This window comes from Notamacropus eugenii, chromosome 1 (genome assembly GCF_028372415.1).
Source record: "Notamacropus eugenii isolate mMacEug1 chromosome 1, mMacEug1.pri_v2, whole genome shotgun sequence".
NCBI classification, from domain to species: domain Eukaryota; kingdom Metazoa; phylum Chordata; class Mammalia; order Diprotodontia; family Macropodidae; genus Notamacropus; species Notamacropus eugenii.
This window is the reverse complement of record NC_092872.1, coordinates 324,000,707-324,019,336: the sequence shown is the minus strand read 5'-3', so window position 1 is coordinate 324,019,336 and position 18,630 is coordinate 324,000,707. Positions and strand designations below refer to the sequence as shown.

Genomic DNA, 18,630 nt, shown 5'->3' with positions numbered 1-18,630 from the left:
AAATATCCATGTCAAGTGATCATCCAGTCTTTGTTAGGGACGCCTTATGAGGTAGTCTGTTCTATCTTTGGGAAATTCTAATTGTTAAAAAGTTCTGCTGCTGCCTTGAAATTTTTTTTTTTAAGTATTTTCCTCATTGGTTCTTTCAATAAGCATCAAATTGTACTATTTGTGTAAGGCATTGGGTTAGGTTCAGAGGTACAAAGATAAAAAAATTCCTTCCCTATCCCTTCAGGAGCAGGAGTGGAAGCCTGAGAGGAATATTTTGGTTTGGAAACTTATAGGGTGGTAAATGGAGCTATGGAAGAGTTCACTGGCATACTCTCTCTAGGAGAAATGGTAGATTTAATTTGATCATGGTTCCAGAATGGTAATAGTTTTTGGTGTTGCATCAGGTAAAAATGCATCATTCCAAAATAGGAAAATAGGGGTTCCTGGGGGAGGAGTGTGGACAAGAAATACTCTTGAAGCCTTAAGGAGCATGATTATATAACCAGGGGAATAAACTGACGTGTGTGGCTAGAGCACATCTTAGACGTAGTGGATGGCCAAGGCTAACAACAATAAGTAGGCACTAAGCAAGGCTTGGTTTCATGTCTGCACAGCAAGACAGCCAGTGAGATGGCTGGGAAGTATTTAAGAGACTTGCTCACTGTCACACACAATGAGGAGAAGAGGGAGGATTTGAATGTAGGTTTTTGTGAATCCAAGTCCAGCACACTTTCCACTCTGGTATATTATTTTTCATGGTTATCTTCCTTCCCATACTTCTCAACTTATGTGACTTGACAGTTTCTAGACCAAGACCAAATCATTCTACATTCAACTTTGTGAAGTTAAGGGAAAGGAAACAGTTGTGGACTAGCAGTCCTTTTAATTCCCATAGAAAGCTGACAGCATGATGTAATGTTTAGGGCTTGACTTAGGAAACTGGTTCATTTATCTGTAAAACTAGGATAATAATTTTTACACTACCTGACTGAGGTATTACACTGAGGCAAGTGTACTGTATCAGCTCACTGCTTCTTTGGATGAAGATTTGTGTGTCTCACTTTTATTCATTTCAGGATAAGGAAGGGAGTATTCTCAGTTTAAGTCATTTGTCCTTATTTGAAAATAGGATCAATTTTTAAAAGAATATTTAACTGTTGTTCCCTGGGTAACTAGATTTCAGCCTAAGTTGTTACAGTAGTATTTTAAAAAAAATTCTTAGTTACTCCTTATTTTTTTTCCTTTATTACATTCATTTTTAAATTTTGAATTCCATAATTCTCTCCCTCCAGCCCCTCCTCCTTCCCTTTTAAGAGGGAATATGATACCCATTAAACATGTAAAATCATATTAAACATATGTCCATATTAGTTTAGGCTAATATTTCAAAAGGGATTTTCTTTCTCCTGTGTATGTAAGTGGAGGAGACAGGAGGAGGATGTTTATTTATTTTGGTCCTTTTCAGTATGAGTGACTTAAAGAATTATCTAGTCATCTTGCCTAGAAACCTGCTAACATTTTTCTATTCAAAATTTGTCCTAAAAACAGATTGCATTAGATGCATTCTCTAATAAAGATCTCAGTATAATTGACCAGAATTGTAAATAACATTAGCAGGCATTCTTAACTTTTTTTTAATGTCTTGGACCTCCTTGATGCTCTAGAGAAGCTTTCCACAATTTCACTCATCAGAATAATGTTTTTAAATGTATAATATACATGAATAAAGGAAACTGATTTTTATCATAATACAGTGATCAAAAAAACTTTTTAAAGAAATTCATAGATTCCAACTTAAGAACTTATTCTATCTGAATGTGAATCCCATTGTGATTTCCTGAGAAGTACTTTGAGGTAATAAACGGTAAATATTTACTCTGGATCTATTTTTTTCCAAAAGAATGTGTTCCCTTTTCTAGGTGAGGAAGATGGAAGAGACCAGTCAAAACTTGAAACAAAAGTTTGGGAAGCATATAATCCATTAATTGATAAACAGATTGATCAATTCCTGGTGGTGGCACGGTATGTAAAATTTTTGATTTTGCAAATGGTGAGATGGAAGTTCAGAATGGTTAAGTTCCTTGAGCAGGGTCACATAGAAGGAGGATTCAAATCCAAGTATTATGTCTGAGTATTCTTATTACTATACCACATTGAATGCTATTTGCCCTAATATTTCCAGATGACTTGGACTTCAGTACCTTTTTGTGACTGCCATGCACAAGGAAAAGGTCCTCAGTTTCTTAGCTATCCCCACTCTACTCCCCTGGCTCCATGGTGGAAATACAGTTATTACTATATAGGGTCAGCAAACTGACAGCTCAGGTTTATGTTTTTTTCCTATGTTCTTGGTTGTAATCTTGAAGTTAATTGAGGTCTAACACACCTTTTTCAGTGCTGGCTTGGGTTGGGGTCTGGCAGCCAATTCAGGTAGATAATGACATTGTTTTGGCTGAGGTTGAACAGCTACTTTGTGGGAATTATGCTCCCGATTGAGGGTAATCTACATGTGTCATCTCCTCTTTTCTCTGAATCTTTGCTATTGCTTAGGGACATCTTGGCATTTTTCTGTCACCTCCTGTTTTTAGGCTGCTTTAGGAAGGATCTGAAACTTTAATATTAAACTGTAAGACTGTGCCTTGGAGGTGGGGGTAGCTGTATCTCAAACCTTGCTTCTAGAGGTAGCAGCCTCCTTACAAGGCACTATGGAATTGTCACTAACAAGTTCTTGTCTGTATTGTAATGTCATTTTGGTCTTCTTTGAGCATGAAGGACAAACAGGTTCTTTTCTCTCTAGGTTTTTTCGTTGATGTTGCTGGTATGGCTGTAGTGGAAGACCTTAAATGTCAAACTGAAGATATTCTTTTTTGTTGTTGTTTGTTAATTGATACTTTTGTTTTATATAAATTGCTTTTTCTTTATATTTTTTCCTCTTCCTCATTGAAACACAGTTAAGCAAAGCCATTTTGAGTATAAACCATCACAGTGACTGTATCTGGCATCTATTTTATAGCATTCCTCATCTGTAGTCATTCTCAATTGAGAAGAGGGAAGCTTGTTTTATCAGCTGTGCTTTAGGGTCAAGATTGCTCGTTTTAGCTAATTAGAGTTTAGGTGCATTTCATTGTTATTTTAACATTTCATTGTTCTATGGACATTGTGTGTGTTGCTCTGCTAGAAATTTGGCCTTGGTTCATACAGGTCTTCCCCCACTTCTTTGAGCTCCTCATTCATTACTTCTTATGCCATAGTAATATTCTGTTACTTTTATGTAACAAAACCATATCATTGTATTAATAGCTGCATAAAAAACTTTCAACAAAATAAAGCACATTTATGTTAAAAACTCTAAGGTACTTCCTTAATGTAAACAAAAGTATATATTTAAAACTAAGAACTAATATTATTTGCCATGGAAACACGGAACCTTTTTCAATAAGTATAGGGTTGCCTACTTTTCCCACTATTATTTGATGTAATTCTGGAAATGTTAGCTATGTCAACAAGATGAAAGAAAAATTAGAGGCATAAACATAAGCAAAGAGGAGAAGAAAATCATCGATATTTTCTAGCATCATTATGTTTGACTTCAGAAGATCATAGATCTAGAGCTAGAAAGGACCTAAAAGGCTTTCTAGTCCATCCTTTCATATTATAGATGAGAAAGCTTAGGCTCAGGAAGCCTAAGTGATGTGGGCACAAATACATGTATTATAACAGTAAGGCAGGATATGATCTTAGGTCTCCCTTACTGCTAGTTGTTAAACCTTGCTGTGCTCAGCAGAGAAACTAATAAATGTGATTAATAGTTTCTGTGAATTATCAACCCCTTTTTTTAAAGCTTCATTCCTTACCAAGATTTGAGTATATATCTTCATTATATCAAGCTCTTCAGTGTACACCTGGGTCTCACAAATCTCTTCATCTTCCATTACTTATAACTTTAATCTTTAGCCTCCATGATGTGGAACCCTGAAATTTCCTTTTATGATCAAACTCCTCTTTCCATCTCTTCCTACTGATTCAGTGTGCTTAAGCCTATGTAAAATAACTAGGTTGACAAAAGGAGAAATAGATAGAATTAAGAAATCACATTTATTATAAGACAGAGAGGGTACTAATCTTTTCTCCACAAGACTCAAATGCCCCTTCAGTTCCTGTTATTCATCAAATGTCCTCTTGCTACTTTACTGACAAAATTAAAGCCATCATTTGAACATTCCCTATATCCCTTGATACATGCATAAAAGCCTCTGTAAAATCTCTTCCTACCCTTTTCTCCTTCTTAGTTTCAGAGAAAGAGATAGAACTTCCTCCCTTCTTTCCTCCCTCCCTTGCTTCCTTCCTTCTGTCCGTCCTTTCATCCATCCCCCTCTCCCCCTGTCTTCACCTCCAGTCCCTTCTGTCTTTTCTGAGAACTGGTCCCATATATCCTTTCCCTGCTCCAGGCTTTAATGTTAACAAATTTCCCCTGTTCTTTATTACTGCCTGTACAGTCTTTATAAAAGCTTTTCTCTTCACTCTTCCATCCTCTTAGGACCAGCTAGTATATTGATGTGATTAGACTGTATTTTATGTGGAAGGATTTAAAGTGTCAGATGACTGGAAATGTAAAAAGGAGCCAGGTTGTGAAGTAATGGGAGTTGTGGATGCAACAGAGGTTTCAAGCCTACATGATTAGAATGATGATAGTGTCTTCAAATGTCTTCAAAAATAAGAGAGGCTCAGAGAAATGAAGAGTATGGGAAGAAAATAATGAATCCTGTTGGACATGTGGAATTTAAGATGTCAGTTTGAAATGTCTGTTAGTTGGTGATGCAGGCTGTCATCACTTCACCTTTTTATTGCAACAGTCTCCTAGTGGCTAACTCTGCCGTGTCTTTTACCATGCTAGTCTGTTCTATATATTGCTAAAGTGATTTTCTTTAACTTAAACATTTTTCCCCAACTTGGCTAATTGCAAAGGAATCATGCTGCTTCTGGAATAAAATATAAACTCTTCTATTAAGCTTTTAAAGCCCTTTACAAATTTACCCCAGCCAACTTTTCAAGTTTCATTTTATATTACTTCTTTTCCTGCATGATGTGATTCAGCCAAGTTTGCTTTCTCTCTCACACAGCACTCCCATCTCCTAGGTGTTTCTACTGGCTATCCCATAAGCTCAGAATGGAGTCCTTTATCTTTGTATCATAAAATCTTTCTTCTTTGAGTTCTGGTGGCCTCCTTTTCAAACTTTCTTTTATTTAAATACTTTGTATATATTTGTGTTTGTTAACTTTATGTTTATACTGTATGTTTTTTTTAAATGTACTTCTTGTGTTCCCCATTAGGATGTAAAAAGGATTGTTTAAGTCTTTGTACTTGTATCTCCATTGATTAGCAGAGTGTAGATACGTAATAAATAGTTGGTTTAATAGTGAATAGGTTTGGAAATCATGAAGCAAAAAGAGAAGAGACCACTGGACAAAGCCTTGGAAAGCAATGGGCATGATCTGGATCCAGCAGAAAAGACCGAGGAGTGATCACATTCATAGGATCAGGACTAAAAAAGAATAGAAAGTAACCAGAAATAAAAATTGATCAGTAATGTCAAATGCTACAGAGAAGTCAAGAAGAATGAGACCAGAAAAAGTTAATAGATTTGGCTACTAAGAGATCACTGGTAACTTTAAGGAGTGTTATGAGTCCAGATGCCAGATTTCAGAGGACTTAAGTGACAGGTAAGGAAATAGTGGTAGTAATCATGGAATGCTTTTTCAAGGATTTTGATTGAGAAGGAAAGCAAATGTGAAAGATCATAGTCATTGGGCATAATAATCTCTGATGAAGATTTTTTTTTTTTAAGGATGGGGGAGACTTAGGGAAGTTTGTAGGCAGCAATGAAAAAGTCAGTTGTTAGGGAGAGATTGAAAATGAGGGTTAGGTTTGGAAAGACATGATTGGGGATAGGGGAAGGGGACAAGGGAATCAAGTGTTTCAGAGGATAGTGTAGTTGAACTGGTTTACCATGAGTTCAAAATTAGGAAGGGAAAAGTATAACTGGAGAAGGGGTGATGGCTTGGGATATTATGTTACAGTACCAAAAGTTGGAGAGATTGGAGATGACAATGAGGACAGGAGGAATGAGAGAGAGAAGGAAAGATAATAAATTATGATCAGTCAAAAAAAATTCCACTTGAATGTGGAAGTGGAACACTTTTGGGTGATGGAAAAATTAAAAACAGAGAGTACTTATTAAACTCTGTGTTCATTATTAACACTGTGCTAGGAATACAAAAACCAAGAAAATAAGCTGATCCCTACTCTCAAGGAGCTTATATCCTAATAGGATGATAAAACATAAAATGGAGCTAGAAAAAATAGAAGAGTACCAGCACAGGAATGTGACAGCTAGTGAGCAGGAAGTAAAGTGAAACTGGAAGAATATGACCATTCCTGAGTTTAGGTAAGTAGGATGCAAGAGTAAGGTTAAGGGAGTTGAATACATTGAGGAAATAAGAATTTAGGGCATTTGAAGGAGCATTTTGCATGTTGAAATCTAGAATGAGGGAGAGAATTGTGTTGAAGGTGAAGACTGTGAACCAGACACTGCGGGTTGGTAAATAACAGGACCTTAAAAGAATTGCTAATTTTAAAAATTAAAATGAAAAGAAATGCTAATTGATAGTCACAAAAACAGATTAGAAGTGGTACCACCAGTGAGGTGGGGGGATGAATGAAGGTGCAGCCATTGCTGGAAAGGATTGCCAGGGATGCTGTATTATCGAGAAGGAACCAGATGTCAATGAGTACTACAAGAAGGGAAGAAATTTAGACATTATGGTGAAAGCATTCCAAAGGGAACAGTGGAAATAAATTGATTTGGAATTGGGGGAGACTTGCACATCTGGAGTGAGATAATGTTGGAATTATAGTTGAGGGGAATAAGGAAGTTGGGACTGGCAATTAGGAAGTGGCTGGTCAGCTGCACTCTAGCTTTTATTTGAGGACTCCAAATGGTTGCCAAAGTTACATATAATCCCTTAACTAATTAATAATAATGTCTTAAATCAATCAGTATTTATTAAGCACTTTTGCTAGACACTGTCCTAGGTCCTAGAAATACAAATATAATTAATGAAATTGTCCCTCCTCTCAAGGAGCTTGCATTCTAATGGAAATTGTGTGGGTATTTGTGGGTGTGGTGTGGTGTGTATGTGGGTGTGTGTGGGGTGTGGGTGTGTGTGGGTGTGTGTGTGTGTGTGTGTGTGTGTGTGTGTGTGTGTGTAAGCCAGTTAGGTTGGATTATAGACTGGGAGGAGAAGACTTTAAAGATAGTTTGGGGAAAGATTGAGAAAAGGTTTAAAAATAAGCCAGTTAGGTTGGATTATAGCCTGGGAGGAGAAGACTTTAAAGATAGTTTGGGGAAAGATTGAGAAAAGGTTTAAAAACTCTTTGATCTTAGAGGCAATAGGGAGTCATTGGAATTTATTGAGTTGAAGAATGACTTGGTTAGATGTACACTTAAGAAAAAAATCACCTTGGTAGTTTTATGGCAAATGGACAGGAAGGGACAAGGCAAAACCAATTAGACCACCATTGCAGTACTCTGAGAAATGATGAGGGCCGAAGCTAAGGTAATTTTTCTGAAAGTAGAATGAAGGAGTCAGTTGGGAAGAGATGTTGTAGATGGAAACAATAAGATTTGGCAACAGGTTGAATGTGTTTCTAATGATCTTTAAGGCTCCTTTCAACTTTAAGTCTATGCTTCTTTTGATCTTTTCCTGGATGTCCCATTGGCATCTTAAACTCAACATGACTACAATTAAACTCATTCTCTTTTCTCCTAAATTAGCCTCCTGCCGACTTTCCTTTTTAGTATAGTAATGAGTATCCCTGCCTGTCACAAGGGAGACTGCAATTTGATTCCCCAACAGAGAGACACAGCAAAGTTTGGGGTAGCTAGATGACATAAAAGATAAAGTGTCAGGCCTGGATTCAGGAAGACTCATCTTTCTAAGTTCAAATGTGGCCTCTGTCACTTACTTGCTGTATGACCCTGGGCAAGTCACTTAACCCTGTTTGCCTTAGTTCTTCATCCATAAAATGAACTGAAGAAGGAAATGGCAAACCACTCCAATGTCTTTGCTAAGAAAGTCCCACAAAGGGTCACAAACAGTTGGACATGACTGAAATGACTGAACAACAAACTTATCTATTTCTGTTAAAGAGTATCACTATCCTTTTATTTATCCAGGTTCATTACTTTCAGTAGTCATCCATGACTCTTCCTTCTCCCCCATTCTAAGATATAATGAGTTGTCTGGTTTTATATATTGTACCTCTCATGGACTCTAACTCTAATACATGTTCTCTCTTGTCCATTAACATGACCTATGGGGTTGAGGCTCTTCACTTTTTGTAATAGCCTTCTAATTGACCCCTCTGGTTCTAGTTTCTTTTTCTGCAAAGTATATTCCATACAACCAAAAAAAAAAATAGTTTTTCCCTTATTCAGGAATCTTTGTTCCTTATTGCCTTTGAAATAAAAAACTTCATAGCCTGTAAAACTCTCCATAATCTGGCATCAGCCAGTCTTTCCAGAAGTATTTGCCATTATTCATCTTTATATATCCTATGATCCAGTCAGACTGATCTTCTTGCTCTTCCAAGTACATGACATTCTGTCTCCTACCTGAATGTCTGGAATGTATTATTTCCTCATTTCTAATTCTTAGAATTTCTACCTTCCTTCAGTACTTAATTCAGATTGATCAGTCAGCATGAGGATTTTCTGGATCCTACAGTTGTTTTCCCTCCTTTTGAAATTACATGTTTTGTTATTTTATATTCATTTTTATTTTCAGTTCCCAAATTCTCTGCCTCTTCCCTTCCCCTGCCCTACTCATTGAGAAAGCAAGAGAAACAAAACATAACAAATTTGCATGATCATGCAAAACAAATTCCTGCTTAATATTTTTCCTAAGAAAAAAAGAAAGAGAAAATATGCTTCATTTTGCACACAATCCTCTCTCTTATGTATAGATGGATAGCACGTTTCATTTTGTGAGTCCCTTGGACTTGTGATTGCTCATTGTATTGATCAAAATTGCTAAGGCTTTCAAAGTTAATTATCTTCACAATATTGCTGTTATTTTATAAATTTTTTTAGTTCTACTCATTTCTTTGATTCAGTTCATATAAGTCTTTCTAGACCTTTTTGAAATCCCCCTTCATTGTTTCTTATAGCACAACAGTATTCCATCATATTTATATAACATAGTTTGTTTGTTCATTTCCCAATTGGCAGGCAATCCCCTCAGTTTCTCTTTCTTTACCAGTCTAAAAAGAGTGAATGTTTTTGTACATGTGTGTTTTTCCTCTTTTCTTGATCTCGTTGGGGTAGAGATGAAGTAGTTGTATTTCTGGGTCATAGTTTAATACTATTTTGACATAGGTCCAAATGGCTTTCCAGAATGGTTGTACCAGTTCACAGCTCTTAATACTAGTACATTTGTGTTCCTCTTTTGCCACAGCCCATTCAGCATTTGTCATTTTCCTTTTTGTCACCTTACCCAATCTAATGGGTGTAAAATGTTACATCAGTGTTGTTTTATTTACATTTCTCCACTTAACAGTAATATAGAGCAGATTTTATATGGTGAGTGTCTTATTCCTTGATAATTTATGCCACTTTCTCTTTTAAATTTGACTCATTTCTCTGTATAGCTTAGAAATGAGTCTTTCATCAGAGAAGGTTGCTACAAAGATATTTACCAATTTCCTACTTTTCATTGTTTTAGATGCATTGGTTTTGTTTGGGCATAAGTGTTTTAATTTTATGTAACCAAAATTATACACTTTGCCTCCTGTGAACTTCCCTGTCTCTTGTTTGGTCATGAACTCTTTCCCTCTCAATAGATCTGACAGGTAATTTCTTCCATGTTCTACTGATTTGCTTATGATGTCACCTTTTATGTTCAAATCATGTACCCAATTGGAGTACCTAATCTGTTGTTTTAATGATTACATTTTTTGTAGTATAACTTGAAATCTGGTACCCTTCCTTTTTGTTTATTGACTCCTTTGATATTCTTGGCTTTTTGTTTCTCGATGAATTTTTTTATTATTTTTTTCTAGTATTGTAAAGTAATTCTTCAATAGTTTGGTTGGTATGGCTCTCAAAATGTAAGTTAATTTAGGTGTCATTGTCATTTTCATTATATTAATTTGACCTATCCATGAGCAATTAATATTTTTCTGGTTGTTTGTTTTGTAGTTGTTCATATTGTTCCTTTGTGTGCCTTGGTAAGTAGACTCTCAAATATTTTATTACTGTCCATAGTTATTTTAAGTGGAATTTCTCTTTCTGTCTTTTTCTCCTGGATTTTGTTGTTAATATGCAGAAATGAGGCTGATTTCTATGAGTTTATTTTATATCCTGCAACTTCACTGAAGGTTTTCTTTAACTTGTTATATCATCTGCAAAAAGTGATGATTTTTGTCTTCTCTGCTTTTCCTTATACCTTTAATTTCTTTTTCTTGTCTTTTTGCTATGATTTGTGTTTCTTTTACAACATTAAATAGTATTGGTGATAATGGACATCCTTGCTTTCCTGATTAACTTCTTGCTTATGCCCTTTACAGGTAATGCTTATTTTTGGTTTTAGGAAGACATTAATTATATTTCATTATTTTTTTAATAATTATTTTATTTGTTTTCAGTGTTCTACAGTCATTTCCATATATCTTAGATTTGTTCCCCCTCTCTCCCTTCTCCCTCCCTGAGACGATGTACAATCTTGTATGAGTTCTACACATACATTCCTATTAAGTACAATTTCACCTTAGTCATATTTAATAGAAGAATTAAAATGAGTGGGAGAAACCATAAAAGAAAGCAAAACATAACACAAAAGAAAATGGTCGGCTTCATTTTGCTATCTAATTCCATAGTTCTTTCTCTGGATGTAGAAGGCATTTTGCCTCGAGTCCATTGGGAATTTTTTAGATCCTTGCATTGGTATGAAGAACTAAGTCTACTAGAAAAATTCCTCACACATTGTAGTTGTTGCTGTGTACAAAGTTCTTATAGTTCTGTTCCTTTCACTCAGCATCAGTTCGTATAAGTCTTTCCAGGCCTCTCTGTAGTCTTCCTGTTCATCATTTCTTATAGCACAATAGTATTTCATTACATTCATATACCACAACTTGTTCAGCCATTCCCCAATTGATGGGTATCCCCTTGATTTCCAGTTTTTGGCCACCATAAAGAGAGCTGCTATAAATATTTTTGTACATGTGGGACCCTTTCCCATTTCTATCATTACTTTGGGATAGAGTCCCGGAAGTGATATTGCTGGGTCAAAGGGTATGCACGTTTTTGTAACCCTTTGGGCATAGTTCGAAATTGCTCTCCAGAATGGTTGTATCATCTCACAGCTCCACCAACAATGAATTAGTGTTCCAATTGTCCCACATCTTCTCCAACATTTATCTTCTTCCTGTTCTGTCATGTTAGCCAATCTGATAGGTGTGATGTGGTACCTCAGATTTAGTTTGATTTGCAGCTCTCTAATCAATAGTGATTTAGAGCATTTTTTCATATGGCTAGAGATAGCTTTAATTTCTTCCTCTGAAAACTGCCTGTTCATATCCTTTGACCATTTATCAATTGGGAAATGACTTATATTCTTGTTCATTTTACTCAGTTCTCTATGTATTTTAGAAATGTGGCCTTTATCACAGACACTAGTTGCAAAAATTTTTTTCCAGTTTTCTGCTTTCCTCCTAATCTAGGTTGCATTGTGTGTGTTTGTGCAAAGTTTACAATGTAATATAATCAAAATTATCCATTTTGTACTTCATAATGTTTTCTATCTCTTATTTAGTCAAAAATTTCTCCTTAAATCTGACATACATTATTCTGTGCTCCCCTAATTTGTTTATAGTATCAATCTTTATACCTAAATCATGTATCCATTTGGACTTTATTCTTGTATATGGTGTCAGGTATTGATCTGTGCCCAGTTTCCACCACACTGTTATCCAGTTTTCCCAGCAATTTTTGTCAAACCGTGAGTTCTTATCCCAGAAGCTGGGGTCTTTGGGTTTATCAAACAGTAGATTGCTATATTCGTTGACTATTCTGTCTTGAGTACCTAACTTTATTAAATTATACTTTAAAGAAAGGCTCCGTTGACTTTCAAGTAACATGAGCACTAAGATGGTGAATTAGACATTTTCTTTGATTCCCCACAAACTCTCAAACCTCTCCAAAACAGATCTGCACCAAAGATAAAGCAACTTCAGCTCTTTCCATGGTTTAGGACACCCAGAATCCAAAAGAAGGTTAAAAAAAAAATCCTCCAAAGCTCAGGAACTGTCACTCACTGACTGAGCTCAGCACTCCTTTCACTCCACTACCACTACCACACAACACAGACACAACACAGGTTTACATTAAAACCCAGTCCTCTGTATACCTTAGTCCTAATTCCCCTTCTTTCTTTTTACAATGGGGCTTGACAGCCAGCTTGGCCATACCCTTTCAGGAACAGAAGCTGCTGGGTGAAAGTGCCAGAGAAAACAGGCTCAGAATTGCTTGTACCAGGTCAGATAACTGAAGAACAGAGGAAGTTGGACAGTTTACTGGTAGGGGACGCTGTGTATGTGGGGAAGGTCTGTAGTGCTTCACTAAGCCTGAGGAAATAGTTCAGCATCCATGTGGGATCAGTTCTGACCACTCAAAAATCATCTGAGGCAGAGATTTAGTCTGGTGATCTGTAAATTGCTCAGCGTGGGAGGAGACTGAGACACTTCAAGATCAACCCCCAAAGAAAACACAGTTAGAGTCAGAAAATGAATAATAAAGAAAATAGGTGGAGGGGAGAGAGGAAGGTTGAAAATACTAAAGATTTCAAGGAAGAAGAAATCTCAAAGGCCTTGTGAACATAAATAGATAAATTGAGAAGAAATACAATAGCAACAGAAGGAATTATGACTCCAGAGCTGGTAAATGAGTTCAGTAATCTATGAATACTACAAAATAAAGGAAAATGATCTGTCACTTAATGAGATGGATGACCCTGTGGAATTTGAGAACATAGAAGCAAAACACATTGTCCTCGAGTGGTTTAGAAGACAAATGAGAATTATAGAAAAAATTTGAATTTGCTACAGCAAGCCTCACCAAAGAAACAAAAGAGAGAATAGTAGATAAGCACAGAAGTGAGGGGAGTCTAGAAGAGAAGCAAAGAACAATAACTTTAATAGGAAATATGCTTACTTTGCAAGCAAAACATGGATCTCAAAGACAAGATGCATAGAGACAACCTAAGGATCATAATTCTCTCAAAAGAATATTATAGAACAAAAAAATCTTAATACCATATTGAAGGAAATAATAAAAGAACTGCCTAGATCCTTCTGTACGTAGAAAATGAAATCCCAATTGAAAAAATTCACATATGACCTTCATTAAAAACAAATAATCCACCCAAGGTTGCAAATGCCGAGAGACGTTGTATTAAATTTAGCAGTTCATTTGAGAGACAAGAAGTTCTACAAGCCATCAGGAGAAATACCTAATACAAAGCAAAGAATATTTGAATAACAAAAGACTATTCCACACCTACTAGAAGAAGAAGGAATATAAAAATGTGTTCCAAAAACTCAAGCTATACCCCAGGGTGACTTGCCCTGCAAAATCTTAGCTGAATCGTAACAGGATAAAAGATGAACAAAAATGAAAAAAAAGGTGAATAATAATGAAGATTTTGAACACTTTTAGAAAGAACAGAACTGAAGAGATTATTTGGTTTTTGAGTACTCCAAACAACAGAATTGAAGGAGTGAATAAATGGTGACAACAGCAGCAACATTATAACCAAAAGACCAATATGAGACTTTTTTCTAAAGATATACACAGAGAAAGTTGTGAAAGTAGAAACTTGGTAGAGGTAACAGTGAAGAGGAGGAACAGGATTATCATTAATGGAACCTGGTGATACTTTGCCTGTAGGCGAATGCTTCTTTTGTGGGACTGCATTACAACATGGAAGGGGGTACATAAAAGTTGGGAAGGGGAGAGCTGAAATAGAAAAGAATCAGTTATATTCTTAGGTCAAATCAAGGACTAGCAATGAGAGCAAGGTGGCCTCTGTGGTCAAAGAAAGAGATGAGTCTACAAGGCAGTGGAATGAGGAGGAGAGTGAAAACTTGAAAGGGGGCATGGCAAGGATGGAGACCTTGCTTTGAAGGTGGGAGGAGGTTCCACTGATGAATGTCCCTATAGATAAACGTTGATGGCCTTGCAGTAAATAAGGCCTGAGAGATTTGTTGCCTGTAAATCTACTTGTCTTGACAGGGTGGGAGTTGGAACCCCCGGTTAAAGCTGGTATCAGGAGTGAGAATATACGAACACAAAGAAGAGATTTATAGGCAAATGTAGCGGGGGAAAGATCATCAAGAAAGGTGATGAGGGTGAAACCCCACTATGGGGCAGTGTCCTCTCCTAACACTGGCAATAATTGATATTGTTCTGAGAATGAGATACAATGGAAAAGGAGATTCCATGAGTAAGCCTTACAAGGCAGTGGCAGAAAGTGCTCATATAGGGAAGAATCTACAGTAGATACTTTGATTGTATGAAGAATACAAAGAAAAGAGGGAGACCAGATAATGTTAGGAGTCTTTAATAAGAGAAAGAGGGTTAATAATGAAGAGAAAGGAAATGGATGAGAGTTGGAGAAATCTTTTTTGGAAAGGGGGACAAAATATGAAATTTTTGAAAATTACTGAAAAGGAAGGGAGATTCTACTTGACTGAGGAAAAAAAGAGGGGGAAAGAGATATAACTAGGTAAAAAAGGAAAGAGGAACTAATAAAACTAAAGGAAAAGGTGGGTAATAAATGAGAAGAAGAGGATTAGTGGTGAGGGACAAGAGCTAGTAGGAACAGAAACGCCTTTAAAAAAGTAACTGAAGGAAAAATCTGGAAAGATTTACATGAACTGATACTGAGTGAAGTGAGCAGAACCAGGAGAACATTTATTTATTAATTTATTTTTAGTTTTCAGCATTCACTTCCACCAGACCAGAGTTCCAAATTTATCCCCATCCCTCCCTTCCTGCACCCCAAGCGGGTGTGCATTCTGATTTCTCCTAATCTGTCTTCCTTTCTGTCAACACCACTCGCGTACCACCTTTCTCTTATCCCCTTTCTTTCTTTTTTCCTGTATGGCAAGATAGATTTCTATACCCTGTTTCCTGTATATCTTATTTCTCAGGTGCATGTAACAACTATTTTTAACATTCATTTTTAAAGCTCACGTCCACATTCTCTCCCTTCCTCCTTCCCCACCCACCCTCATTGAGAAGGCAATTCAATATGGATTATACATGTGTAGTCATGCAAAACACTTCCATAATAGTCATGTGGTGAAAGACTAGCCATATTTCCCTCCATCCTATCCTGCCCCTGTCCCTCCATAAAAATGTCTGCTTCTGATTACCCTTCCCTTCTATCATTCCCCTCTCTCTTATCCCCTTCCCCTGTACTTTCCTGTCAGGTAGAATAGATTTCCATACCCAATTGAGTGTGTTATGTTATTCCCTCTGTAAGCCAAATCCAATGAGAGTAAGGTTCACTCATTCCCTCTCACCTCCCCCCTCTTCCCCTCCACTGTAAAAGCTTTTTCTTCCCTCATTTATTGTGTGATAATTTTCCCCATTCTTCTTCTCTCTTTCTCCTTTTCCCAGTACGTTCCTCTCTCTCACCTCTTAATTTTATTTTTTAGATATCATCCCTTCATATTCAACTCACCCTGTGCCCTCTGTCTATATACATATGCTCTCCAACTACCCTAATACTGAGAAAGGTCTCATGAGTTACAAATAACATCTTTCCATGTAGGAATGTAAACAGTTCAACTTTAATAAGTCGCTTTTGATTTCTCTTTCCTGTTTACCTTTTCATGCTTCTCTTGAGTCTTGTATTTAAAAGTCACATTTTCTATTCAGCTCTGGTCTTTTCATCAATGTTCATTTTTCCTCCTGAAAGATTATATTTAGTTTTACTGAGTAGGTGATTCTTATTTTTAATCCTTTGACCTCCAGAATATCATATTGCAAACCCTCCAATCCCTTAATGTAGAAGCTGCTAAGTCTTGTGTCTGTTGGATTGTATTTCCACAATACTTGAATTGTTTCTCTCTGTGCTGGTTGCAGTATTTTCTCCTTAACCTGGAAACTCTTGAATTTGGCTACAGTATTCCTAGGAGTTTTCCTTTTGAGATCTCTTTCAGGAGGTGATCGGTAGAGTCTTTTAATTTCTATTTTACCCTCTGGTTCTAAAATATCAGGGCAGTTTTCCTTGATAATTTCTTCAGAGATGATGTCCAGGCACTTTTTTTGATCATGGCTTTCAGGTAGTCTGATAATTTTTAAATTATCTCTCCTGGATCCATTTTCCTGGTCAGTTGTTTTTTCAATGAGATATTTCGCATTGTCTTCTATTTTTTCATTCTTTTGGTTTTGTTTTATAGTTTCTTCATTTCTCTTAAAGTCATTAGCTTCCATTTGTTCCATTCTAATTTTTAAGGAAAAGTTGGTTGGATCAGTTCACATTTTACCTACGGTGAACGTGTCTTAATTTTTCCATATCCCCTCTAGCACTTGTCATTTTTCCCTTCTGTCATTTTAACCAGTCTGATAGATATGAGATGGTACCTAACAGTTGTTTTAATTTTTTTTTTTATCTTTTTACTTGGTTGTGGATTTATTTTTTTTCATACGTGATGATGGTAGTTTTCTTTATTTTTTTAAAAATGAAATTTGGTTATGACTTATCTGGGCAGCTGTGTGGTGCATTGGATAGAGCACTGGGCCTGGAACTAGGTAGACTCCTCTTCCTACATTCAAATCTGGCCTCAAACACACCAACTGAACAAGTCATTTACCCTGGGCAAATTACTTACCCGCGTTTGCCTCAGTTTTCTTCATCTGCAAAATGAGCTGGAGAAGGAAATGATAAACCATTCCATCATCTTTGTCAAGAAAACTCCAAATGGGGTCAGGAAGAATCAGATATAACTGAAAAATGACTGAGCAGTGACATAGTTATGTTATTGTTTTGTTGTTAAATAATTTTTTAATGATTCAGTTATAATTCATATATTCATAATTCAGTTAAGCTCATAAAGCTCATTCAAATTTTGTTTTCAGTTTTTTTAATATTATCTTCTTTGATTTTAAGAATTTCTTATGAGTTTTTCATTGAAGTTTTTTATTTGTTGGTTTCTAATTTTTTAACTTGCATGCACTATTCTTCTATAAGATCTTTTACTAATAAAAGAGTTTTAGAGATATAAAATCATCCTTTAATACTCTTTTGACTGTGTCCCATACATTTTGCTATATTATGTCATTTTTAATGTCAATAATTTGTTCTTTGATTCACCCATTATTTAGGATTAAAGTGTTTACAATTCATTTTTAATCTTTTCTTCAAAAGCCCTTTTTAAAATGTAATTTTTGCTGAATTTTGGTCATTAAAAGAGTTCATTTAATATTTCTGCTTTTTAGTGTTTTCACACTCATTTCTATTATCATTCAGTATTATTCAGAGGGATGATATTTTTCTAAAATTCTCTTCATATCCCTAACTTCTTTTTTGTTTAGTTTTTGGTTCCATTTATCTAGGTCTGACCTCCTCCACCATTAATATTTTATTATTTTTGTTTTCCTGTAACTCATTTCATTTTTAAAATGTATTGCTATTCCACTTGTTATATATATATATATGTTTAGTATTGATTAGAACCTTTTAGGAAAATGTAATTTCTCTTTTAATTGGGACTTTTCTGGATTTTGCTTTTTGTTCAGTATATGATTGCTAACTATGCCTTTTTATTTTATTTTGATTGAAGCAGAATGTACTCTGCTTCAACCCTTTATTTTAATTCTGTGTATATCTTTCTGTTTGAAGTGTATTGTAAACACCATATTGTTGGTTTCTGGTTTCTAATACATTCTGCTCTCCTCTTCCTCTATCTTGAATTTGTGCCTAAGATTTTTTTCTGCAACTTTGTAGGTGTTTTGGCATCATTCTCTTCTTCTGTGTTTGTGTCTTGAACATCATTGTCAACATAATACCTTTTTATGGTAGGATTCTTTTTCAGTTGGTTTAGTCAACACCCTGCCCCTGACTTGGGACTTGATACTCATTCTGGTCTCTGCACACTTCTGAAAGGAAACTCAAGGCTGATCTTCTTGCTTCTTTCTTGGGATTATTGAGTGTTGTGTTATTCATAGATTGCAGAGCTAGCTCAAGCTGAGAACATGCAAGCTTCCAGTGTTCCCAAATGGTCTGATCCAGGGCAAAGTCTAATTTCTACCCCCCATCCAGTTATCTACAAGTTATCGATATTGGTTTGAGAGTTTGAGTATTAATGTACTGCTGCTTGACTGTAACTATTTTCAGCCAGCTGGAAAGATCTACTGGTTCAGAGTAATCAAACTGTAGGGTCTCTTCTGGTATCCCTGCCGTAGTTATTATTCTGCATATTTCAGACCAGGGTAGAAGGTAGAAATGAGATACCACTCTCCTTCTTGGGTCTGAGCTGCATACTATTTGCTTCTGAACTTGGATCTTCTCATA

General features: G+C 36.0%; 1 protein-coding gene across 10 annotated transcripts in view; it reads left to right on the top strand.

Annotated features, from left to right (window-relative positions):
* MTA1 (metastasis associated 1) overlaps nucleotides 1-18,630 on the top strand; it is a 239,907-nt gene that overhangs the window by 126,340 nt on the left and 94,937 nt on the right. For all 10 annotated transcript variants that reach the window (XM_072629652.1, XM_072629661.1, XM_072629656.1 and 7 more), the window contains one exon: nucleotides 1,911-2,013. In XM_072629652.1, coding sequence (XP_072485753.1) covers nucleotides 1,911-2,013 — 103 coding nt within the window. The remainder of the gene's footprint in view (nucleotides 1-1,910; nucleotides 2,014-18,630) is intronic.